The sequence below is a fragment of the Prunus dulcis genome, chromosome 4 (assembly GCF_902201215.1).
Source record: "Prunus dulcis chromosome 4, ALMONDv2, whole genome shotgun sequence".
Lineage (NCBI taxonomy): Eukaryota > Viridiplantae > Streptophyta > Magnoliopsida > Rosales > Rosaceae > Prunus > Prunus dulcis.
The window spans coordinates 18219184-18245457 of NC_047653.1; the positions used below are offsets into that span (position 1 = coordinate 18219184).

The 26274-nt window shown below is 39.3% G+C and overlaps 1 protein-coding gene and 1 non-coding gene across 2 annotated transcripts; both read left to right on the forward strand.

The window, feature by feature from the left end:
* The first annotated feature begins 9948 nt into the window (after positions 1 to 9948).
* Positions 9949 to 11517, forward strand: LOC117625553 (glucan endo-1,3-beta-glucosidase-like). Its single transcript, XM_034357096.1, has 2 exons — positions 9949 to 10005; positions 10544 to 11517. The coding sequence occupies exons 1-2, from the start codon at positions 9951 to 9953 to the stop codon at positions 11515 to 11517; spliced, it is 1029 nt and encodes a 342-aa protein (XP_034212987.1). The 5' UTR covers positions 9949 to 9950.
* A 9907-nt stretch (positions 11518 to 21424) lies between these two features.
* On the forward strand, positions 21425 to 21498 carry TRNAT-AGU. The gene has a single exon. It is a non-coding gene; the product is annotated as a tRNA-Thr (tRNA).
* Positions 21499 to 26274: the final 4776 nt, after the last annotated feature.

The window sequence follows — 26274 nt, forward strand, 5'->3', positions numbered from 1 at the left end:
CCACCCATGCAAAAAAATGCAACCCCCTTTTGCTGTTCTGCAATTGAAACAAAACAAAACACCAATTTCAGACACAACAAAATCATTTTTACTTCAACCAATCTTCCACAAATACAAAAACTTACCCGATTATTGCAACATGCCTCAAATCTTCTTCTAGGATTCAGATCTGTCCCAGAAGTCCAGTAACGATGGCTGCAATTTGAATATGTCGAACTCTCCGACATTTTTCCTTTCCTCGCAGCCCCCTTTCAGTTCTTCAGTTCTTCATTTTGGGGATTTCTCATATTGAGTGATTATGAAGCGAAGGAGAGCCTTTAGACTCAAAAGGACACTTTTACCCCTCATTTTGACGAACAAATTGACAAAGTTGGATGGTAGAACCTAATTACTTGCAATTAATTGTCGAGTTAAGAGATGTAATTGCCTCAAAAAAAAAGTTCACATACCCAATTGCAACTGGGGGGCCAAATTCAAAGACGTTTACAATAGATCCATATGCACTACTACATTTTAGGATTTGCGCTACGAATCCAATTTCGTCGCCAGAGTAACATATAGTCGCACGGACTCAAGCGCGAAAGATAATTCGTCGCGCGTTATCTGTCGCGCAAAGATCGTGAAGAAAGACTTTGCGCGACAGATTGTATCACTCGTCGCGCAATTTTGTGCGACGGGTAACCTTCGTCACACAAAAGGTTCAGAGACGACAAAACAGTTCGTCGCACAAAATTATGCGCGACGAAAGTAGATTCGTCGCCACAACAATGCACGGCGAATAATTTTCGTCGCGCAATACGTCTCGTAGACATTTGCGGCACCAAGAGTTCTTCGTTGCGCAATTCGGGTCTACACGTATTGCGCGATGAAACAATGTTGTCGCGCATAATCTTTTGCGCGACGGAAAAGTTCGTTGTGCGGTACGTGCCCAAAAAATTTGCGCGACGCAACACTGTTGTCGCGGAAATCCATTTTACGGACGAAAATTTTCGTCGCGCAAGAATAATTATATGTATTTGAAAAAATGAAACATTATTTTTTCGGAATATATAAATTTGTGCAACGACAAAGCTTTCGTCGCGCAAAATTAATATATAATTTAATATTACTTTTGTTTTATTTTATAAAAAAATAAATTTGGTTTTTTTTTTTTGGGTAATAAAATGAAATTCCAATAATAAAAAATTGAATTGTAAATAACAAATCTATTATATAAAATAAATGTATGCTACAAGAGAAAGATTTAAAAAATAATTACGAAAATAAAAAAACTAATCGAATAATGTTCCAAAATCTACATTGTCGTCTGGCACATGCGGTTCAGAGGTCTGGGGGTCTACAGGGGCCGTCGTCTGGTGGGGATGCTCGGGATGGACGGGCTCGGAGGTCGGCGCATCAAAATGCGGGACTGGAATGCCGGACTGTGCGAGGGACTGCAGAATGACCGACATCTGACTCTGAAGAGTGGCCACATGTGCTGTCAAAGCAGTGACCTGACTGTTTGACTGCGCTGATGAACGGGGTCTGGGTTCCCTCCGCTTGGCATTCCCCATCCCTCGACAATATGTCCCCGGTCTCCTCCCTAGAGTCTGATCCAATGTCTCCGTCAAGATCTGAAACCCAGCATCCTGTGGAGGATCCACAGACTTGATCGGAGTATCGGGAGGAAGTTGGGAGGCGGACTCCTGAAGAACCAACTGGCTCCTCTCCACCATCGTCGTCTATTTAGCATAACATAAAATATAAATTCAAACATTCATATAATAACCTTTAAAGTTGAATGCGTAACATAAGAATTAAAATTAAATAATACTTACATGAAGGGACTCGGCCAACTCATTCCCAGGTCGAACATAAACGTCGCCAAAGACGTCGATCTCTGGGAATTTGGATCCCCCCTAAATTGAACAAAAGAAGAAAAATATTAGTACGAAAAAATAAATTAAGAATAATGAAATATTAAAAATTAAATAAAAATTATTTTATTATTACATGTCGCCGTGCATCCATCCTATAGGAGAAGGGCCTAGAACCCGAATGATGGAGAAGAGTCTTCTTCTTCCTATTGCCCTTATTGACTTTGGCTTTATTCTGTTATACAAAAAAAAAAAAGACGTATTAGTTGAAATTGAAATTAAATATAAAAAATTAAAAAAACATTAGTAAGAAAATAAAATTAAATATAAAAAATTACCACAAAAGCGGGGGCCTGAAAATGAGCGCAGAGCCACGCCCAACTATCCTCCCGCCCCTCAAGCTCTTTCGGGCAACCCTCTTGAAGAGCGACTTGCGGATCATCAAACGCCTCAAAATGGTGGTGCAAGTCGCTCTTCCACTGTTTGTACCTCTCAGAGAAGAGTCTGTTGACGTACGCCAACGACTCTTCGTCAAGGTCCTCCAAGTTGTAGTTCGTCTGCAATAAATTAATTACATACATTTAAATAATATAAATATAACGTTTGAAAGAAAAAGAATGAAAAGGCCTACATACCGACAACTGGCCGCGAACCTCAGTCTTGGTCTCGTCAGGCATCACCTTCCAAGACTTCCATTGCATCGAGCAATAGCTCCGAATGACATGACCAATGTCGTGGGCCAAGGAGCTATGCAACTCCGCCGTCGGTGCAGCCCGATGTCGCTCGTCGTATCCGATGTTGATACGACTGTTGGTCCCCCGGGTGACCTTCGCCGTCTTCAATTGCCGACACGGCCCTCGGGTGTTCTTCTTGGCTGCAAAGAAAGATGACATGAATGTTAAATAAATAACAAATTTAACAATAAAATACACACACACAAAAACAAAAACAAAAACAAGAAATAAAAAAGAAAATTAACTGGAGAAAAAGGAAAGCTATACCTGGCTGTGACCCCGACGCATCAGTGGATGTGGTGTCGGTGGTGCTGGCGGGCTGATGACGCCGCCTGGCGCTAACAGGCTGCACCACTGATGACGCTGATGAAGCAGGCGCCTGGGACCCCGCAGGATCAACTGCCAAGTGGTCCATCAGTGCTGGCGCAGTGGCAGCAGATGCTGGAGCAGTGGCAGCAGATGTCGGCTGAGTCGGGGGCTCCGAACTCTGCGTGGTCGTCACCGCCCTACGACGTCTAATCAGGTCTGACATCTGCACAATTTCATTAATACACATACAAATTAATAAAATATACGAATATTTGAAAACACATACAATTTTATTAAGATTATTGACCTAGGGTTTGCGAGTTCGGAGTATCCGGGACTCCGATCCACGATCCGTCGAATCCTAGACGATCCAAGAAATACAAGGTACACCATACGTGAGTTTGAGTTCGATCCAACGGTCCGAACATAACAAACCCGGAAATCGCACAATAGGCAAAATCCGTTCGAGACTCAAACGGTAACCAAATTCCAATCCGAAAACACCTACGCGCTCGTGACAACTATGGGATTGCACTGGGACCCAATGCATGACTGCTACAGTAACCCACCCGCCACCACACGCGCCGGCAGCATGTGGGTATCCAAAGCGATACCAATCGCCAAAAAATTCTAAAAACTAAGGGCCAAGGTTCCTACCCTAGGTTCAAAACATCAATTGGAGCCACTTTTGTTCTCGGACATACCCCGAAAAATGGCCGGAAGTGGCCAGAATTGAAAATCAAAAACCGGCCGAAACTTAGGGTTTCAAATTCACTGCCCTATTGCAACAATTTCAGAAATCCTACCCAACTATCAGCTAAAGCATCAAAAATAGGACAGAAACCATACCTCAGGTGTCGGATTTGGTCGCCGGAAGAGAGAGAACGACGGCGGTGCAGATTCGGTGAAAACCGAGGAAATTGCGGCGGCTTGCTCGACGGTGACGGTGGGGAAGCTCCGGGGTACCACCATTGTGGCGGCGCTGTCCAAATCCACCGGGGTAGGAGGCTGAGCTGACGGCGGAGAGAGAGATGGTTTTTCTGAAATATTCAGCAATTTGGGGAAGAAGGAGGCCATCGCGTGCTTTCTGAAATTTTATTCGCTTTTGCGCGACGAAGAAAAAAAAACGTCGCGCAAGAAATTTTAATTGACTCTTGCGCGACGAAACAAATGTGGGTTCCGTCGCGCAATGTCGTTAATCCGCCAAAATTTGGTAAAAGGGTAGTTTTGCGCGACGCACAACATAGTTTGTCGTCGCGCAATGTTGCCAGTCCGCCAAAATTTGGGATTTAGGGTTTAGCGGGAGAGATTGAAACCTTACGCGACGGATGCTACTGCATTTCATCGCGCAATGTTGCCAATCCGCCAGAATTTGGGACTTAGGGTTTAGCGGGAGAGATTGAAAACTTGCGCGAAGCATGACAATGTCATTCGTCGCACAATGTTGCCAATCCACCAGAATTTGGGGCTTGTTTTAATGTTGCGCCAAAATTTGGGGCTTAGTTTAGCAAGCGGCGAGAACTTGCGCGACGCATACGTAGAGCGTCGCGCAAAAACTCGCAAAAAAATGTATACTAAGTGTCCAAGGAGGAAGAGGGTGAAAGGAGAAAGGGCTGGCTGAGATTGCGCGACGAGTATGTACAGCGTCGCGCAAAAACTCGCAAAAATTTTCACTAAGTGTCCAAGGAGGAAGAGGGTGAAAGGTGAAAGGTCTGGCTGATATTGCGCGACGACGAGTCTTGATTTCGTCGCGCAAGACTGTTCACTGCAGGCTTTGTGCGACCAAATAAACTTTGTCGCGCACTGTTGTAATAACGCAAAAATTTTCGGTTTTATTGTGGAGAGATTGCGCGACAAATATGAGAAACGTCGCGCAAGTCAGCTTTCTGTAAACGCGAAAAAATTTGTGACTAAGTGTTGAAGGAGGAAGGGGGTGAAAGGGCTCGTTGTGATTGCGCGACGACGAGTCCTGTGTTCGTCGCGCAAGACCGTTCTTCTGCAGGCTCGTGTTACCAAAGACACCTATTCGTCGCGCAAACCCTATACACTAAACCCTAAACCCTAAACCGCGGAAACCCTAAACCCGAAACTAGTTTTCATGATCCAACTGGCAAACTTGTTTTTTTATACTTCGAGATCGTATACACCGAAAATCGAAAAAAACAAACATTAAGAGATCAAGTAACGGGACAAAACTTTTCGACGGTTCTAAATGAAAAGTCATGATTTAACGGTTATTTTAGCTCTGATTTGTATGATTTTTTACAGCTACTTTTCTTGACCCTATATGAATACAATTACTGAATTTGATCTTCAATTTCAGATGTTTACACTAGGGTGATACGACATAATCTTATGTTATATTTAACGAAAGTATAAGTAAACTATTCATTGTTGGTGAATATATGGTTTTGATGGCAAACGCATTCTACTAAAGTAGTTTCAGCAATCCAGCCGTCAAACTTGTTTATTTGTACTTCGAGATCTTAGACCCCAAAAAGCGGAAAAATAAAACATTCAGAGATCAAGTAACGGGACAAAACTTTTGAACGGTTATAAATGAAAACTCATGATTTAATGGTTATTTTAACTCCGATTTTGATGAATTTTTACAGCTACACTCCATGACCCTATATGAATACAATGAACTAACTCGATTGTCAATTTCAAATATATATGTGTATATATAATATATTATAAAATAATATATATTTGCGCGACGAAAGTATGCTTTTCGTGGCGCAAACTTTCATCGCGTGACGGATGACACTTTGTCGCGCAATGTTTTAACTTTACGCGACTAGTGTATTATGGGTCGCGCAAACTTTGCACGACGAGGTTTACTTTGTCGCGCAAGGGTTTTCAGTTTTGAAAAATGTTTGTTGTCAATAATTTTCAAACTTTGTATAAAAATGTTTGGATATATTTATTTATCAATGTTTTATAACAAATTTTGTATCATTTTCATTTTGTAAATGTGTTTTGTCAAAAAAAAAAAAATTAAAATTTATTATTAAAAGGGTTTGGATATATTGATTTACCAATGTTTTATAACTAAATTTATTTGAATAATGTTTCAGTTGTCCACATATATAAGGTTTGGATATAACAACTACATATATTCAAACATTTGTATTACACAAAGTCTGTACACTAACATAATAAAATTACAAAAAATTTAATTATTCATCATCTGAACTATAATAACTTTCGTTATCGTCGCTATCATCACTTTCGGTCTCCCAATCCTCCTCCTCCTCCTCTACTATAACTACATCATCTTCGCTGCTCGGGCCCATTGCAACATCGAATCTTGGAAGATCCCCGAGGTCAATTGTAATTGACTGAATCGGTATTTCGATTGAAGACACTCCTTGTATTTGAAATGGTTCTTGTATAACATGTGTATCTCGAAGTGTTTCCGCATCATTTTCCATTGATGATTCTAAACGTTGGTCAGCCACATTGTCGACGTCGTTGTCAGTTGGGTCTAGTTCTGGTATAGCATACACGTTCCTATGATCCATCTTCTGAACAACTTTCCAACTGCTCCCGGCTTTAGGGTCATCTAGATACACAATTTGTGTTGCCATGTTCGCCAAAATGTAAGGGTCGTCATCATACCAAGTTCTGTTAATGTTCACAGATAGTAAGCCATGGTCGATTTTAACACCTCCCACAACGTGTTATTACACCTCCTACAAGGACATCGGATTCTAGTTGCACCCGGGTTGTGTCTACGTGCAAATTCAATAAAATCCTCGATTCCATCCATGTATTCGTCTGAGCATCTATTCAAGTTCTGTATCCACCTTCTGCTCATAATTTCTGAAACCATAATCACAACATAACAATCACAACAACTTCATACGAAGTTATAATGTCACCTTATGCCTCTGGTAAGGGCCCTATCCCATTCGGGAATGCATAGTCCTGTCACGTAACCTACAGCTACATGAGATTAGATTTCGACATGGATGAATTTCGGCAGCATCTCGATACAGTTCTTGAGGTGGGCATAGGTATTAATACCTACGTACCACCCGAAGAACGTACCGAGATGACACTGAAATCTCCACAATCGAAACCTAATCCTGTAGCTGTGGATTACATGACAACACTATGCATTACCAAACTGTCCAAATAGTGGGACAATTCAAGAATTAATTGGACCGCAGTCATGCTTTACGCATCCATGTACGAAATCCAACTAATCTCGAAACGGGAAACTAAATGTTACTAAACATACAAATAAAAGTACGAAGTTAATTTCAATTAACTTCGTACATCACAACACATTGTGCTACGTCACACACAATTTAACAACATAATATAAATATAACTTCAAAAAAAAAAATGTACACATAACAAACTAACTTTAACATTTTTAATATATAAAACGAATAAAATACCGTGTCAATCATTCTCCACCAATCGCTAATTACAAATATCCCTAACGAGAACAAAATTAATAGCGTTAGTACGAATTTACATTAATACTTATAAACTAACGACAAAAAATACTTACCCGCTGAACGTACTGAATTTCCAGTAGAGACAGCGGCAGAGAGGTTGAGAGAGAGGCATAAAGGAAATTTTTTTCCTTTCTGCCTCTGCAATGGCAGAGTTCTGATATGAAGAAGAAGGACATTGCGCGACGAATTTAATAATCGTCGCAAAATGCCGTCGCGAAAAAACATTTTTTCATCACACAAAACGAGTTTTTTTCTTCGCTTAAAAACTTGTCGACAAAAAAACTTTTGCGCGACGCAAGATGTTTGCATCGCACAAGATTTCGTCGCTCAAATTCTTGTCCTCGTCGCCCAAAAACAAAATTCCGTCGCGTAACAATTCTTTTTTGTCGCGCAAGAATGTACCGACATCTGCTTTACGCGACGAAATATATTTCGTCGCTCAAAAAAAATATCCCCCCCTCAATTATTTTGGCGCCAAATTAAAAATATCCTTCGTTTTCTTACGCGACGATAAATGGTTTCGTTGCGCTAAGTTGTCTTTTGCGACGAAACATGTCGTCGCATGAGTTTTCGCAGCCAAATCACCTCGCTTTTATGCGACGAAGTATCTCATCGTCGCGCTATGTTTTCTTACGCGACCATTGCTCTCACCGCGCAAGTGTTTGGCGCCAACAGAATACCCGGGTTTTTTTTCCCCCCTTTGCACGACGAAGGTGTTTATATGTCGCGCTAAGAGGTTTTGCGCTTCGAAAACTTTGGTCGCGCAAGTTTTAAATTTTTTGGGCGATGATAGTTTTTTCCGTTGCTTTATTGCGTTTTGCGCGCAAAAGTTTGTCGCCCAAATAGTAAAATGTAATAGTGATGGTAATTAATCTGAAAGTCCTGTGAGATTTAGTATTATTTAATCTCAAATCTCCCATGTCTTTCAAGACCAAAGTAATACTGAAAATAAAATAAAAAAGCCACGTTGCTGAGAATCGTTTTTAAAATTTTATTCATATATTTCATATATAAAAAACTATGTCATTTCTATAGCTATTATTATTTTGACATAAATATTATATGCCACTATATCTATACTTGACAAGTGTATTCGTGATTAGCATAAATGAATGCATGATTGGTGTTAGTGTGTATGTGACTACTGCATTTGTCATATTACTTGTAGCTAGTGCATGTATCTGTGACATCTCTTTAAATTGCATCTGCGACCAGTTTAAGCGTATATAGCTAATAGACTTGTCAATTTTTGTCCTGTGTTCAATTCGCCCTCCCCCTCCTTCAGTATCTCTTAGTATTGTTATGATCATATGCGCGCAGATTAAAAACCCCACAATCAACGGTAAAACGAAAGATTATGGTTCAGATCAATTCAGATAAAAGATGTTGCAACCCTGGAGGAAAACTTGCATACTACTGTTTCAATAGCCACCACCTTGACTCAGAATTTTCGAGTCTCTCCCTGTCGCTATTACTAACACCTGTATCCTTGTTGCTATCTTTTCAAAATAAGTATAATATATATATATATATATATATAATAGAAATTTCAAACTGATTTAAGAGCCTCCTGTACGCCAGAAGCTAAATTCCTTCCTAGTCCTTGATACGTAATAAGCACTCCAAACACATACGCGACGGCATGACCGTATGCTAAAAATCAATCAAAATTACAATTTGACTGGGTCAGGTTTCAGACTTGAAGGGAGAAAACGGGCCGCTTATTTCAATTGACCAATTAATATTAACTGGACTCCTAGCAATTTTAGATTTATACTTCTTCTGTCTAAGTCAACTGTACTGGATGGAGAGGAAGGAGTATGAACCCAATGACTTTTCAATAAGGAAATTTGGAAATGCAGACAATATCAAGGACCGTATACAAGGAGCCATGGGTACATGACTTAGGGTTTAGGGTTCAGGGGTTTTTATATGCGAAAGGAATTTTTATCACAAAACATCTTCGAGGTTTACAAAATTATCAGCTTTAGTCTTTTTTTTTTTGGGTTAGGAATGGCTCTCCACATTAACTCCCACGTCAAGTAAATCCATGCCGTTTGATTATATCAATATATCTGCTAATTTGCTACCATGGCACATATGTGAACTATACTCATCAAAAGCCTTTTTTATAATATATCAAAGGTTAATTTACTGGCAAGGGGCTTGTACAGATGCTATTAATCTACTCTAGAAAAAAGGGAAATTTGAACTTGGATGCATGCTTCTAGTAAATTAGAAAACCAACATTGTTTGTAGGGAGAAAGATCATTGATGAGTCAATAATACTATAATGGCTTGAAACTCATTTTCCTTTACGTGTCTGTCGAGTCTTGTTAATTTTCATGATTGGTTGATCAATTTGACTTGAACTCTTTCTGCAAAACGTGTCTGGCTGGCAGGTCTTGTTGTTATCATAATTTTTTTCTTCAACAGCAAGTCATTGTCATTATTAGTCAATACTTCTGCAGTGATTGACGGGATAATGGGTAATTGCTTAATTGCTAGATAGCTTGGGACCTCCTCTAAACTCTACCGCCTTTTCTTCATGGATTTCCCTACAATTTTGATGCCTTATGGCTTCCATATTGCTGCTACTTGTATTGTTGATGCCTGCCCCGCAAATAACAGGTCTCACTTTCTGCTTCTGAATTTATATATATCTGTCATCAAAGCAAATATAATAGTTTTGATGCCTTTTCATCAAACCTGTTTTCTAGCGTATGTGGGTAGATTAATGTGAGGTTATTTCTTCAATCATGTTTACAGTACAAGAGTTTGAGGTAGATTATATTAAGTAGTTCTGTTTCATTATATAGTTGAAATTATGATATATTAAAGCATATATATATACCATGCAGAAAACTTCTGGTTTCTCTATCCAATTTTTATTCATTTCTATTTTAAAATACAAGCCATATTGGGGGAGGGGGGATTCGAATATAGGACCTCGGATGCAAGAGTGACTATTCTTAACCACTTGAGTTACATGTCCTTTGCTTCTCTATCCAAATTCTGAATTAGAAGCAATTGGAATTGTATGTAATTTCTTTGGTCATTTCATGTATGAAATTAAAATTGTCATCCTTTAAAATATTCTTTAAGTAAGTTGTTTCTCTTGTTGCCAATCATGCTTTCACAAGCTGAAACTTTGATGCTTGTATTTCAGGTGCACAATCTGTTGGTGTTTGTTATGGACGAAATGGCAACAATTTACCATCCGAAACAGAAGTTGTTGACTTGTACAAAAGCAATGGCATTGGAAGAATGAGAATTTATGAACCCAATGATCCAACCTATCAAGCCCTTAAAGGTTCCAACATAGAACTCACCGTGACCATCCTCAAAAACCAGCTTCAAGGCCTCACTGATGCTGCTGCTGCAACAGATTGGGTCCAAAAGAATGTACAAGCCTACTCGCCTGACGTCAAGTTCAAATACATTGCGGTCGGGAACGAAGTACACCCCACCGATCCAGAGACCCAGTATCTCCTCCCAGCCATCCGAAACATTCATAATGCAATTGTAGCAGCCAATCTGCAAGGCCAGATCAAAGTCTCAACAGCAATTGACACAACCCTTGTGGACAATGCCTACCCTCCTTCAGCTGGAAAATATAGTGATGCTGCAAAGTCATTCATAACCCCAGTTATCAACTTCCTAGCCAGCAATGGGGCCCCTCTTCTTGTCAATGTGTATCCTTACTTCAGCTACACTGCAAATCCTTCTCAAATAGACATTGCCTATGCCTTATTCGCCTCAGAAGGGTTCACGACGCCCGACTATGTAAACTACCAAAACCTGTTTGATGCTCTTTTGGATGCTCAGTACTCGGCTCTTGAGAAAGCGAATGCTTCCAACATGGAGATCGTCGTGTCGGAGAGCGGTTGGCCATCCGAAGGTGGTGATGCTGCAAACCCTCAATTTGCACAAGCATTCTACCAGAATTTGATCAACCATGTGACAGGTACCAGTGGGACTCCGAAGAGGCCTGGAAAAGCTATAGAAACTTACCTTTTTGCCATGTTTGATGAAAATACCAAGGACGGTGCTGAAGTTGAGAGACACTTCGGTATTTTCTCCCCAAAAATTATATCATGCGCCAGGTGCATGGATGCACCAATTAGATTGGCTATTGGATGAGCTGTTGTGAGATGTGGGGTAATCTACACCTAAATAAATGCAACTTCTTCTTTAATTTCTTAGGCCTCTCCATTAAAGCATGAAAAGCAACAACTACAAGACAACACTAGTAAAAAAAAACCTTGCGCAACTAAATTTTGGGCAACGAAAAACTATTCATCGCTCAAGGTCACTTTGCGCTAAGAAACTCAAATTTTCGTTTCTCAAAGTCTTGCGCGACCTTTGCGTGACAACAATACATCGTCGCTCAAAGTGACTTTGCGCGACGAAACAATAAACTTCGTTGCACAAAGTCTTGAGTGACAAAGTGTGTTTCGTCGCGCAAAATCTTTACAAAAATAAATAAAATTATTTTTTAAAATCTTTGCATGATGTAATCCAAACATTTCATCGCCTAAACCAATTTATTTTTGTTTTTTACTTTGTATGCATAACACTTAAGAAATTAAACGGTATATATATTTATTATGTAGCTTTAAATTTATTATTTTAGTTCGGATCGGATTTTTGTTAGAAAAATATATTATTGTAGTTCGGATTGGGTTTTTGTTTAGAAAATATATTTTTTAAATTGACGATCGAATTAGTTCATTGTATTCATATAAGGTCAAGGAGTGTAGCTGTAAAAAATCATCAAAATCGGAGTTAAAATAACTGTTAAATCGTGATTTTTCATTTATAACCATCGAAAAGTTTTGTCCCATTACTTGATCTCTGAATGTTTATTTTTTCCAATTTTTGGCGTATATGATCTCAAAGTATAAACAAACAAGTTTGACAGCTGGATCGTTGAAACTAGTTTCGTTGAATACGTATGCCATCAAAACAATATATTCACTAACAATTAAGAGTTTATTTATACTTTCGTTAAATATAACATAAGATTTTGTGATATCCAATAGTGTAAATATTTTAAATTAAAGATCAAATTCAGTCATTGTATTCATATAGGGTCAAGGAGTGTAGCTGTAAAAAAAAAAAAATTATCAAAATCGGAGTTAAAATAACCGTTAAATCGTGTTCATTTATAATCGTCGAAGAGTTTTTTTCCCATTTCTTGATATCTGAATGTTTATTTTTTCCGATTTTTGGCGTATATGATCTCGAAGTATAAACAAACAAGTTTGACGGTTGGATTGTTGAAACTAGTTTCGTAGAATGCGTATGCTATCAAAACAATATATTCAATAACAATTAACAGTTTATTTATATTTTCGTTAAATATAACAGAAGATTTTGTAGTATCCTCTAGTGCAAATATTTTAAATTGAAGATCAAATTCAGTCATTGTATTCATATAGGGTCAATGAGTGTAACTGTAAAAAAATCATCAAAATCAAAGTTAAAATAACCGTAAATCGTGATTTTTGATTTATATCCGTCGAAAAGTTTTGTCCCGTTACTTGATCTCTGAATGTTTATTTTTTCCGATTTTTGGCGTATAAAATCTCGAAGTATAAACAAACAAGTTTGACGGTTGGATCGTTGAAACTAGTTTCGTAGAATGCGTATGCCATCAAAACAATATATTCAATAACAATTAACAGTTTATTTATATTTTCGTTAAATATAACAGAAGATTTTGTGGTATCCTCTAGTGCAAATATTTTAAATTGAAGATCACATTCAATCATTGTATTCATATAGGGTCAAGGAGTGTAGCTGTAAAAAAATAATCAAAATCGGAGTTGAAATAACCGTAAATCGTGATTTTTCATTTATAACCGTCAAAAAGTTTTGTCCCGTTACTTGATCTCTGAATGTTTATTTTTTCCGATTTTTGGCGTATATGATCTCGAAGTATAAACAAACAAGTTTGACAGTTGGATCGTTGAAACTAGTTTCGTAGAATGTGTATGCCATCAAAACAATATATTCATTAACAATTAAGAGTTTATTTATACTTTCGTTAAATATAACGTAAGATTTTGTTGTATCCACTAGTGTAAATATTTTAAATTGAAGATCAAATTTAGTCATTGTATTCATATAGGGTCAAGGAGTGTAGCTGTAAAAAATCATCAAAATTGGAGTTAAAATAACCGTGAAATCGTGATTTTTCTTTTATAACCATCGAGAAGTTTTGTCTCGTTACTAGATTTCTGAATGTTTATTTTTTGCGATTTTTGGGGTATACGATCTTGAAGTATATACAAACAAGTTTGACAGTTGGATCGTTGAATGGTGTGTGTGTGTGTATATATATATATATATTTATTAAGTAACTTTAAATTTATTTATTTTGTACGTATAACACTTAAGAAATTGAATAGTATATATATTTATTAAGTAGCTTTAACCTTATTTATATTTTAAATCTTAAAATAAATTTTTTATATTTTTATATTTTTCATAGCAATTATTTTTATAAATATTGCGCTACGAACCAATTTTTCATCCCTCAAAAGTTTGCGCGACCAACAGTTTGTCGCGCAAAAGTCAAAAAATTTGGGCTGGTACCAAAAATGGGACGCGGGATATTTTTTTAATATAATTTTTTTTAGACTTTGTGCTGCCAATATTTTTCGTCGTGCAAAACTTTAACATTTTGGGCGGGTACAAAGTACGGGACACATGAATTTTTTTTAAATAATTTTTTTAGACTTTGCGCTACCAATATTTCTCGTCGCGCAAAACTTTAAAATTTTGGGCGGGTACCAAAAATGGGACACGAGAATTTTTTTTTAGACTTGGGACGACCAATATTTTTCATCGCGCAAAACTTTGCACAACCAATATTCCAATATTTTTCGTCGCACAAAGTGATACGGTTTTTAAACCAAAATAACTCCTCCACCATTTTCTCAATGTCTTTCTCTACTCTTACCTCTCCTCTCTCTTTCCCTCTCCCCAAATCCCATCCTTTCTCTCACACTCACTTCTCTCACTTAATCTCTCATCTCACTCTTCACTATCTCTCACTCTCACTCACTCTCTCATCTCTCTTTTCACTATCTTCTCTAATTCTGTCACACTCACTTCTCCCTCTCATTCTTAGTCACTCTCAATCTTGCCAAAAGGTATATTCTCTCCAAATTTTAAATTTTTTTCATTAATATATGTTTTTGGAGTTAGTTTTGAGTTTGTGTGGGGTTTGGGGTTGAGTATAGGGTGAGGATTGGAGTTTGGGTTGGATTTGTGGTATAACAATTTTAGGGGAGATTATGCATTCTTTTTTTTTTTTGTTGTTATTTGACCATATTTGTTTTTTTGTAGGTAATCATCGAGACTTTGATGGCTAAAGTTGAGGATTAGGAAGCTATCAAAACATATCCTCCGCCACTACCACCACAATACGCTTGTATTAGGATTTTATTATTGTACTTTGTTAATTTATGTGTACATTTTAAATATTATATATATATATATTTATTGGATAATTTGAGCACTATTTTTCATATGCAATTTTATTTTGAACAAGTCAATTTAAATCTAAGTACTTAAAAAAAATCATACAATTAAATTAAATTTAAAAAGTAAAAATTTGAAAAAATTAATATAATTATACTACATTTTACAATTTGCTTGACGAAGAGAATTTCGTCACGCAAAGTAAATTTTAATGGCACAAATTTCAGCGCGACAGAAACTTCGTCCCGCAAAGATCGTGAAGAAAGACTTTGCGCGACAAAGTTTCTGTCGTGCTGAAATTTGTGCGACTAAAATGTACTTTGCGCAACGAAATTCTCTTTATCACGCAAATTGTAAAATGTAGTATAATTGTACGCATAAAAAAATTACCAGATAAGGGCAGATGCAGTAAACAAAAACAACTTTCTCACGCTGGATGTCCTTTTTTATCAACATAAAATATTTCATTCATTATGTCACTGAATTCACAGTGCATTGATTCATAAATTAATATGATGAAGAAGGATATATCATTTCGTCAGTTCACATCAATATTCATAATTTCAAATACATATATGTTCGTCTTCAGGTGAGCACTCAAGGCCGTCCTCGCCTTTAGTGTTCAAGAGGAATTTTCCAGAGCTTTAAATTTAAAGATTTTTTTTTTAAGTAAAAGGAGAATAACACAACAGTCAAGGGTTACAAACAAAAAATGTAACACCCCGATCCCAAATTTCCCCAAATTTAACCCTGATTTAATTATTTAATTATTTAAGGGTATTTTAGTCACATTTTTAACCGGAGAGAGTTTGGGACCGTGACTTGTATTTTTGGATAGGTCGGGCTGAGACGAGTTCATAGACACGTAGTGGGCTCGAATCGGAGTTGTAACGAGAGAGATATGGTCAAAAGAAACCCAGTGGCACAACCGTAAATATTTCAAAATGGGATTTTTTATAAAAATCAGATTTTCCCTCTCTCTCTCTCTCCCTGCGCGCAGAACAGCCCCCCCCGAGTTACTGTTCACAGCGGCGATTTTTGGGCCGCCGCCGCCGCATCCGGCCACCACTTGGGGTGGCACCGGTCCCAAAAGAACCGTGCCATCTTCCTCTTCCCATCCCGACCAATCTCAGCCACCGGAACCTCCTGTGCTCGCCGGAAAATGCAAAAATCCGACTGGTTTTAACCCAAATTTCAAGGAGCTCGTTCTCTCTCATTTCTTCTCCAAATTTGACGAGTAAGGTATGGATTTCTACCTATTTTCCATGCTCTAGCTGATGGTTGGATAGGATTTCGTTAATTTTGAGCCTAGGATAGCTGATCTTCGATTTGAAATTCTGCCGATTTTGGGAGCTTGTTTTCGGCCACTTCCGGTCACTTTTTGAGGTAGGCCCGAGAACAAAAGTGACTCCAAATAGGGTGTTATACCTAGGGTAGAAGTCTTGGCCCGAGATGTTGAGATTTTTCGGCGAAGCTTTATCGCTTTGGACACCCACACGCTGCCCGCGCGTGTGGCAGCGCGTGGGCACTGTAGCAGAGGGGCATTATTGTCCCAATGCGATCTCCTGGTTGTCACGAGTGCGTAGGATTTCGCGGATCTCAATTCGGACGTCGTTTGACTACCGAACGGAGAATCGCATATCGTGCGTTATCCGGGTTTGATAGGTTGGGACCGTTGGATGGACCCAAATTTAATATATGTTAATCTAGGTAATTCTAGGATCGTGTAGGAATTCACGGATTGTGAATCGGAGCCCCGGATGTTCCGATTCAATAATTTAAAGTTTATATTTTATATTAATTGTCAGATCGTGCGATCGTGAGCAATCCGACCGTCCGATCTGAACCAAACTTGCAGGACAAGTGTCCTATACCTAGTAAAACCCATAGGGACTTTCGGATCGGAAATTGGAGGTCGTGGGTTCTGCAGGTCCGTTTAACCAGGGTTAGAGTAGTTTGACCCTTGGTTGACCGTGAGGCTCCCGGAGTAATCTTACCTTTCCAGGGGAGATTATCGGGTGCTAGACTCTTGTGAAGGGTTACACAATATTAGAATTAATATTTATTATTATAATTATAATAAGTTTGTACAAGAGTACAAAAGAGTCTAGAATGTCAGTTCGGAGTGCTATACGCACTACCTTAGGTACCTCCCCGGATTTTGGGATTTACTATAAGCACCACCAAGTGAAAGTTAGGTCCCACGTGGCGTAGGTTATCCGGCGTGTGGACAGACCCCATACGTGGCGTTGGTTGTATCGGCGTATGGGGAGATATTGTAGTATTGTGTTGAGGTCGCACGTGGCGTAGGTTATCCGGCGTGTCGACATGCCCCATACGTGGCGTTGGTTGTACCGGCGTATGGGGAGATTTATGATATAATGTTGAGGTCCCGCGTGGCGTAGGTTATCCGGCGTTGGGACAGGCCCCATACGTGGCGTTGGTTGTACCGGCGTATGGGGAGTTATGTGATATGATGTGTAGGTCTCACGTGGCGTAGGTTATCCGGCGTTGAGACAGACCCCATACGTGGCGTTGGTTGTACCGGCGTATGGGGAGATATGTGATATGGTAGTATGGTATGGTCGCACGTGGCGTAGGTTATCCGGCGTGTTGACAGGCCCCATACGTGGCGTTGGTTGTACCGGCGTATGGGGAGATTATGTGAAATACAGAGAAATGAAATGAGGTATCGCCTAAGTGTGGAATTAGGTTTTATGGGAGAACTACGTGTGGCTTGATCCCTCAAGGAGGGTACGTAGGCAGCCTAAGGTTGTTAGGTGCAGCCGCAGACTAATGTTAGTCATAGTTGTTATTTGAATGTATTGCCCGCCTTAGTTGAGAAATGTTGAAAGGCCGAAGGCCATGTATATAAATTGCATGAAATTATATTGTGCATGCTGCCAGTTGGGAATATAAATTGTGTTTTTATGCAGGTATAAATTTTGGGAAATGTCCAATTTATAGGGGAGACTTTGCCGAAATTTCGGCAGAAAGTCTCGGCCTTTAGTAAGTGGGCCCGGCATCGGGATGATGTCAGGAATTCCAAAGGATTCGTCTCGGGTTTTGGGAAAATTCGGGGCGGGTCCTTTCAAAAAAGACCAACCACAGAGGCCAAGTCACAAAACAGTAAACAAAATAAACAAAACTGAAAGAAGAAAGCTTAGGAAAGCTTCAAGTTCGGTGGGCAAGGTAAACCATCCCGTGAAAGTATGAAGACTAGGGCAGTTGGAGGTCGAATGACCCAAGCCTCACTGCACAACCTCCTTCTTGCTTGCGAAGCCACCCAGTCAGCTGCATGGTTCGCAACTCGAGGAGTCCATGTCCACCGGAGAGAGGAGACTGAAGCTTTTTGCATTCTAATGTCATAAAGGATAAATAGTCCAATTTGAGACAGAAATATCTCCCTCGACAGCAGCAAAACAAACCTTGGAATCAGCTTCCACAATAGCATTAGTGAAACCTCTTACATGGACCAGCTTCAATCCACTCCGGATCGCATGACACTCAGCCTACACAATTAGTGATGACTGAAAACAATGCACAACGCCATCAAGAAACGTAACATTTAATTTTGACAGTCCCCACCGGAGGATTGACCCACAGATGACTTTCCGAAGGTGGATTATTGAAATGGTTTCTATCATCTTTCAATCTGAGTCTCCCATTCATGGTGTGTGGCCAAATAAGTCTGTCAGGGATATTAGAATTGCTGATAGGAATTTCCATGATTGCTTGGGCATCCAGCGGAGAAATAAACGCCTTGATTTTAGAAAGGTCCCAAGTATGATTATGTCTATCCATTAGCTCAGCAACAACAGTTGGAGCATGTTGAGGCACACGACAAGTGGGCCTAAGGTACCCAGGGTCATTTTGAGGTAGCCAAGTATCAGACTGCATATTAATGCAATTGCCATGCATAATTTGCCATCTTGCTCTTCTAACAAGAAGCTTGCGCCCCACCAAAAGGCTATTCAAAGTGTGTTCAGATCCTCTGTCCATGTTTTTGCCTGTCCCTCCCTGTTTGTAACACCTCGACCCTTTTTAATTATTTTATTTATTTATTTATTGTAAAATTACATTTTTGTCTTTGGGTAGGAGGCACTTTAATCACTTTTTTATGGGAAGGAATTTAGGGAATTGAGAGGCACCGTTGCTTAGAGCTCGTTGATACGAGTCCGAAAATAGGCGGCACGCTCAATTACGAGTTGTAACGAGAGCGTAAAGGTCTAGAAATGAAAAGGGCATATAGAGAATTTTTGGAATTTGTTCAAAAACCCTAGAAATACCCCAATGCCCCTTCTTCCTTGCGGGCGCTTCTCTCTCCTCGTCCGGCTCTCTCTCTCACCTCTCTCGTGTCACACCAGGCCGACCACTTTGGCTGGAAATTTCTTCTAGCTCCAACCACCTCTAGCCACCATTCACCCCATAAAACGATCGTCTCTCCCAGCTCCGCACACTCAATTCTTGCCACCGTTTTAGTTGATCTTGGTATGGTTCTTCAACTATTTTTCGTGCTCTATATGTTTTTGTATGTGGTTGGGATTGGTTTTGAGGTTTTGAATATCAATCTAGACACCCACAATGGTCGGTGGCTTTGGCAACAATGGACCTAGTTCCGACCACATTTTTGGCCACGATTCACCTAGTTCTGACCCCTTTGTGTGCTTAAGCTATTAGTTGGGTTGTTCGCTGTTGATTCGAGACTTTTTCTTTGCCGGAAAATCTCTCAAGCCACCCACCGCTGCTGGCGTGTGTGCTGTGGAGCAATCATCCTTAGTCAGCTTGTGGTCTAGTCATAACGGTCCTCGTGTTGGATTATTTTCCCCCCAATACATGATAATGGTGTGGTGAGTGAATGTGTGTGTGTGTGTGTGTGGATTTATTTCCAGGTTGAGGTTTGTTGAGCATATGCATTGAGGGTATTGACTATTTGAAATGAGTTTCGGATTGCCACTTGAGTAATGGGTTTACTTTGAAGGTTCTGACTATATTGTTTTGCAGTAAGGATTAAGTGAAGGAGGTTACAATGTTTTCCGAGAAATTGAGAAAGTATTAAATATATGTGTTAGTATGAAATTGTGTTAGCATTTCCTAGAACTTAGTATTGGTTTGGAAGTGTCATTTAGCTGTAGGGTTGAAGCAAAATTGTTGTCTCTAATTTCCAAAAACTGCAAGATTGAAATGACTTAGCAATCCCCAAATTCCAGAATTATGACTTAACATGTATGAGACATTTGATATGAAGGGTAAGGCATGTCATTTTTCATGCACTCATAATAGGAATGTTTTTCTGGAATCTAATATGATTTTCTTTCCTTGATCTTCCTTGATTTTAATAAATTAGAATCCATTTAGGCGTGCATCTCATTTAGGCATATTTTGCAATATCTTTTTACTTATTCTTTCTTTCTCTTATCCATGATTAGTTAGTTATCTTTTAAAGTAATTTACTTGCAAATCAAGTTTTAATCATATCACATTATTAAAGGTGTTAAGATATTCTTGGTAGTTGACCTAAGAATATTAGGACTCCTTTAATGGTGAGATTATCATAAATTTCCTTTATTGGGTTTTTAGTTTCCTATTGTTTTGGGCTTCAGGTGTGATCATCATTAGAATAGGAAAATATCTTTTTGATTTTATTCAAATCATGCAAATTAAGTAATTTGGTTTTCAACGTGTTTTCTTTCTTGTAAAGAAAAAGTCTATAAAATAAGACATTTGTGTTCTAAGCTGAGTTTTTATTTGAGATAAATCATCAAGTGTTCCATGTTTACTTGGTGATTTATCAAACACTTTTATCATTCATATTGCATTCAATTGCATGTTTGATGACTCATATGATTGAGGGCACCAAGACCGATGTGGCGGTTTTTCTCCGATGAGCTTGAATCGATCGTGACCAGTATCAGATTCAACATAAGAAGAGTTTGAAGAACTCCGACGAGCTAAAAGAAATCGTGAACAGTATTGCATTCAATATAAGGAGTGTCGAAAGATCATTCCGTGACAGAAGTTGAATTACGAAGAAGTCGGTTAACATTATCTAGAATGTGTCTAGGATAAGTATGTGAGTACTTCTTGTAATCATCATTCTATAGTGGATTTGTTTTGGCCTGAGCAGTCCCGTGGATTTTCCCTAGAGGTGGGGTTTTTCCACATAAAATAATTTTCTACGTGTTCCTTTATTTTATGCCCTGTAAGTTTTTCAAGATTGATAAGCCATATCAATCCTGCTACTAAAGTTTGTTTTTATTTATTGATTATAATTTTAAATTGGCCTATTCACCCCCTTTAGGCATTCTTAGTCATCCTACAGGTAATTCGAAGACCTCCCGCTTTCTAAACGGGTTTTTTAACCAACTAAGATATGAGAACCCTTTATGTTCATCTTTCTTAAAAGCCCCAGAAGAAGAAAGATGATATAAAAAGCTAAAAGCCCCAGAATAAGAAAGATGATACAAAAAGCTGAAAGCTGGCATAGTTAGATCGTCTTTTCTATTCCAGATCTTTTGTGTATTTATTTTGTTTTTAAGAAAGAAGAGCACTAATAGCTCTTGTAGCTCAATTCGTTAGAGCACCCATTTAGTAAGCGGGAGGTCTTGAGTTCAACTCTCAACGAGAGCATATTACCAATTACAAATCTTCTTCTTGGTATAAATGTTTCCATTCTAATATACTATCTGAAAGTCTTTTATCTTATTTTTTTTATACAAATATTTATCTTGAAATTTAATTTGTAAAAAAGTTGATATAGATCCAAAAATCCAAACAAGAGTTGAGTCCACACATTTGTTGTCGTTGATACCAGTCCCTTGACTTTTGTTCCACATAGGATTATATTCCTTTAGGTTAACTTTCGATTTACCCATTGAACTTGTATGCTAATTTCAAATATCTTTTTTTTTTATATAAATATTTATCATGAAATTTAATTTGTAAAAAAGTTGATATAGATCCAAAAATCCAAATAAGAGTTGAGTCCACACATTTATTGTCGTTGATACCAGTCCCTTGACTTTTATTCCGCATAGGATTATATTCCTTTAGGTTAACTTTCGATTTACCCATTGAACTTATATGCTAATTTCAAATTGCACCCTCAACTTTTTTTTTTTTTTTGGAAAATGAAGTACATGAACTAATTTTTACAGCCAATTCCCCCCTACTGTCAAAATCTCCACATTTCATCCAATTTTATGTTAAATCATTAAAATAAATTATTTTTTAAGAAAAAAATTGAAGAAAAAGGAGAACAAAAAAAAAATTAAAAAAAATCATGGGGACCCACAGAGCACTGACCCATAACCCAGTCCCCTTACAATATTTTCTTCTCCTCCCATTCCCTATGACCACCACCCACAGCAAGCCACCCTCCACACCTAGATCAATCCCCACCCACAAGCCCCCTCCCCCCTTTCTGTTTTATTCACCCCCAGACCATTCAGCCTCCTCCTCATTCTTCCCCTCCCCCCTATGACCACCACCCGCCATCATCAGCTCCCTTTTCTCCCTCTCTTCCTCTTTCATTCTCTCTCCCCTCCTTCCCTCTCTTTCTCTCTCTCCCATTCGAGCTCCCCTCCCTTTTGTTTTTTTTAGTTACAACAAAAGGGAAGGGCGAGGTGAAGTGGGTGGGCCCCTCTATTTATTAAAGTGATTTATTTATTTATTTATTTCATATTTTTTTAACATATAAAATGACCAATTTACCCTCATATTTGACGGCAAATTGGAGGAAATGTTGAAATTTAGACAATATGGGGAATTGGTGTAACATCCCGACCCAGATAGGTGAATTGAGTTGGCCACTTTTTGTTGGGAAAAGTATTTGGGGAATTGAGTTGTCCCATTGCGTAGAGCTCGTCGTTATGAGTCAGTAGACAGGTGGCATGCTCAATTCCGAGTTATAACGAAGAAGTTGTGGTCAACGGAAATGTAATGGCATGGTAAATATTTCAAAGTTGGGTTTTAAAACAGAACAGCTCTGTCTCTTGATCTCTCTCCTCCGCCATGTACTCTCTCTCTTGATCTCTCTCCTTCGGGAAAACCGACCGGCCACTTTGGCCGGCGTTTTCTCCTCCATCCGACAACCAAATCTGACGATTCTTGCTGCAACAAAATCGTCTCTTCTGCCTCTACACGTCCTACCCATTTCCACCTTCAAAACTCCAAGATTGGTTCCGATTTTGGATTGAAATCGAGCCAAAAACCCTCGCTCGTTGCCAGCGGTGTTTATGCTATTTCCGGCATTTCCCACAACCAAAATCGTCGAACCAGGTATGAAACTTCATCCTCTCATCGTGCTCTACCTATCTATGCGCTTTGTTTGGGTTAATTTTGAGGTTTTAGAGATCGATTTCTAACCCCCAATTATGCTGACGGTTTCGACTTCGATCCGGCTAGTACTGGTCAATTTTTGGCCATGGTTTGACCATGGTTCAAGAACAAAATTTGACCCCCCCTAAGTAGTCTGATTGTAACCGTATGGGTACTGACAGGCGATTTGGAATTTTCTGGTCGCCGAAATTTTCTAAGACACATACGGGCTGCCGGTGGAGAATGGCGGTGCGTGGGCCACTGTGTGGCAGCCCATTATGTTTTAAAGTGTTCCCCGTGTCATCCTGAGCACTATGGTATGCTCGGATTTGAATTTGGTTATGGTTTGACAGTCGAATGGATATTGCACGTAATCTGTGATATCCGGTTTCGATAGGTTCGGACCGTTTGATCGGTCCCAATTTCAAGTTTGTTGTTCTCTATATCTCTAGGATCATGTAGGATCTCACGAATCAAGAATTGGAGTCCTGGATACTTTGATTCAATGAGTTTAGGGTTAGGCAAATCGGTTATCGCCCGACCGTACGATCGAGAGCGATCCGACCGCTCAATCAAGACTAAACCTTTGGAACTTGTTTAGTAGACTATGTTAGACCTATAAGAACTTTTGGATCAATAATCAAGGGTCATGGGTTTCGCAGGCCTAATTGACCAACTTCTGTGATCTAGGTCAAGCCGACTGTCGGATCGTGACGAAACTTCTAAAATGAGCTTTACCTATGACCATTGGCCAATAGGAACTGTTGGATAGAAAATTGGGGGTTGTGGTCCCTGTGAACCCTAGGACTTAGATAGTGGGCCATATGGGTTTATCGAATTTATTATATTTATATAATTATGACTACGGGTCTGGAAAGATGTATCAGCCGCACGGGCGTTGAGGATTCTGTCGTTCGTGTATGGGAAAGGATTTGGAAGGTATTGTTTATGAGTTTATAAACAGCTTGAGCAGCCTGGTTCCATTGAGTTTGGATTGATGGGATTTGGGGATGTTAATGTGAGTTAATGTAATGACCCAAACCTAAAATTCATATTTAATTAGTCATTTATTATGAGAAAAGACAATTTTGCCCTTGGAATAATTTATTAACAAAAAGTTGACTTTTTGACCAAAAACGAATTTCACAATTCGACATACACCGTTGCGTGGAGCACGATGAAACGAGTTCGTAGACACAAAGTGGACTCGAATCGGACTTTTAACGAAGAAAATAGGGTTAAAATATTATGAGGGGCAAAAAGGTAATCTGAAAAATTAGATTTTTTAACCCTCATTTTCTCTCTTCCCTCAGTTTCTCTCTCTCTCTCTCTCTCTCTCTCTCTCTCTCTCTCTCTCCCTCCCGTAACGCGAGCTCCCCTCTCCTCCCCCGATTATGTTATGTAACGCCGTAGCCGCCACAGACCACCACCGGCCACGAGACCAGTCTTGTTCGAACCGTCATCTCCTCCTCTTCTCGTCCCACCGGTTTCCGTCACCGTCAGCCACTCCAGCCGCCGGAAACTACAAAAAATCGAGCGGGTGTGACCGGAATTTCACGGCCGTCGTTCTCCCTTATTTCTCAACCAAATCGGACTAGCCAGGTATGGATTTTGAACCTCTTGAGCTGTTCTAGCTGCCTGTTGGGTAAGAATTAATCATTTCTCAATGTAGATATTGGATTTTCGAATTGGAAATTCGACCGATTTTCGGCCTCCGTGTTCGACCACTTCCGGTCAATTTTTGGAATAGGTCAAAGAACAAAAGCGGTTCCAAATATAGTTTTATACCTAGGGTAGGAGTTTGGAACCGTGATTTTGAGATTTTCCGACGATGCGTAATCGCTTTAGGCACCCAGCGCTGCCGGCACGTGCGGCGGTGCGTGGGCAAGGGTAGTGCAGTGGCACTATGTCTTGATGCGATCCTTAGGTTCTCACGAGAGCATAGGAATTCGCGGATCTCAATTTGGATACCGTTTGAGCCTCGAACGAATTTTTCATATTGTGCGATTTTCGGGTTCAATAATGTTGAGCGATTGGATTGTAATCTTTTTTAGATATGTTACTTTAGATAATTTTAGAATCGTGTAGGATTCAACGGATTGTGAATCGGAGTCCCGGATACTCCGAAATCGCGAACCCTAGGGCTAAGGTTTAGAAATTATGCGATTATACGATCGTGATCAATTTGACCGTCCGATCGACACCAATACCCTCAGGACATGTGTACTAGATATATTGGACCTTCTAGCAGCTTCCGGATCATATTGTGAGGTCATGGACCCGTGGGGTCCCAGATTGATTTGTGGGACTTTAACGCTTTTTGAGTCCCAAGATACTGCTAAACTAGAAGGAAAGCTTTTATGGGAATAGGGATAACTTTAACTTGACGCGCGTACTTTTTGGAGTCGGGGGTCAGGGTTTTTAATTTAATACTATATTGTATTAATAGAATATTATGGTCATTGGATCAGGCACCTGGGCACCTGTTGACCCGCAAGAGGGACCTTCAAGAGGTCCAGTGAGCTCGGACTATCAGTGAGTGGACTCTTTGTTTTAATAAATGAATTTAAGCAGTTCAGTTTCAGTTATAAGCTGTTTTATTCTGTTAAATATTTTATGTTGCATGCTGTCGAGTGAAATCTCTTTTAAAGAATATAGGAAAAGATATTCTCGTTAATTAGCAGATAAATGGCAGCAGAATTTTAAAGGTTACAGGAATTCAGTTATCCAGCAGATTTTCTTCAGAAATTTTATATTTTCTTAAACCACCTTGTACCCAGATATTACATGTTGCCTTCGGATTATATTGGTTGCCTTCGGTTTAGTCAGCATGCTTGACAGTTGCCCCACGAGTTCTTTGGTACTCGAACTCGTGTGGAGCGAGTAATGCGGATCAAGTGGACTACGGTCCCCTGAATCCTGCGAGTTGCGGCTCGGATTGACCTCGTGTCACTAAGACCTGCGAGTACGTGTCACCCATGGTGATGCAAGGAATTGACAGATATAAGGAATTGACGGAAATAAGGGTACACCTAGGTGATAGTTTTAAACTATTTTCAATGCCTGAAGAAATTAATGTTGACCATG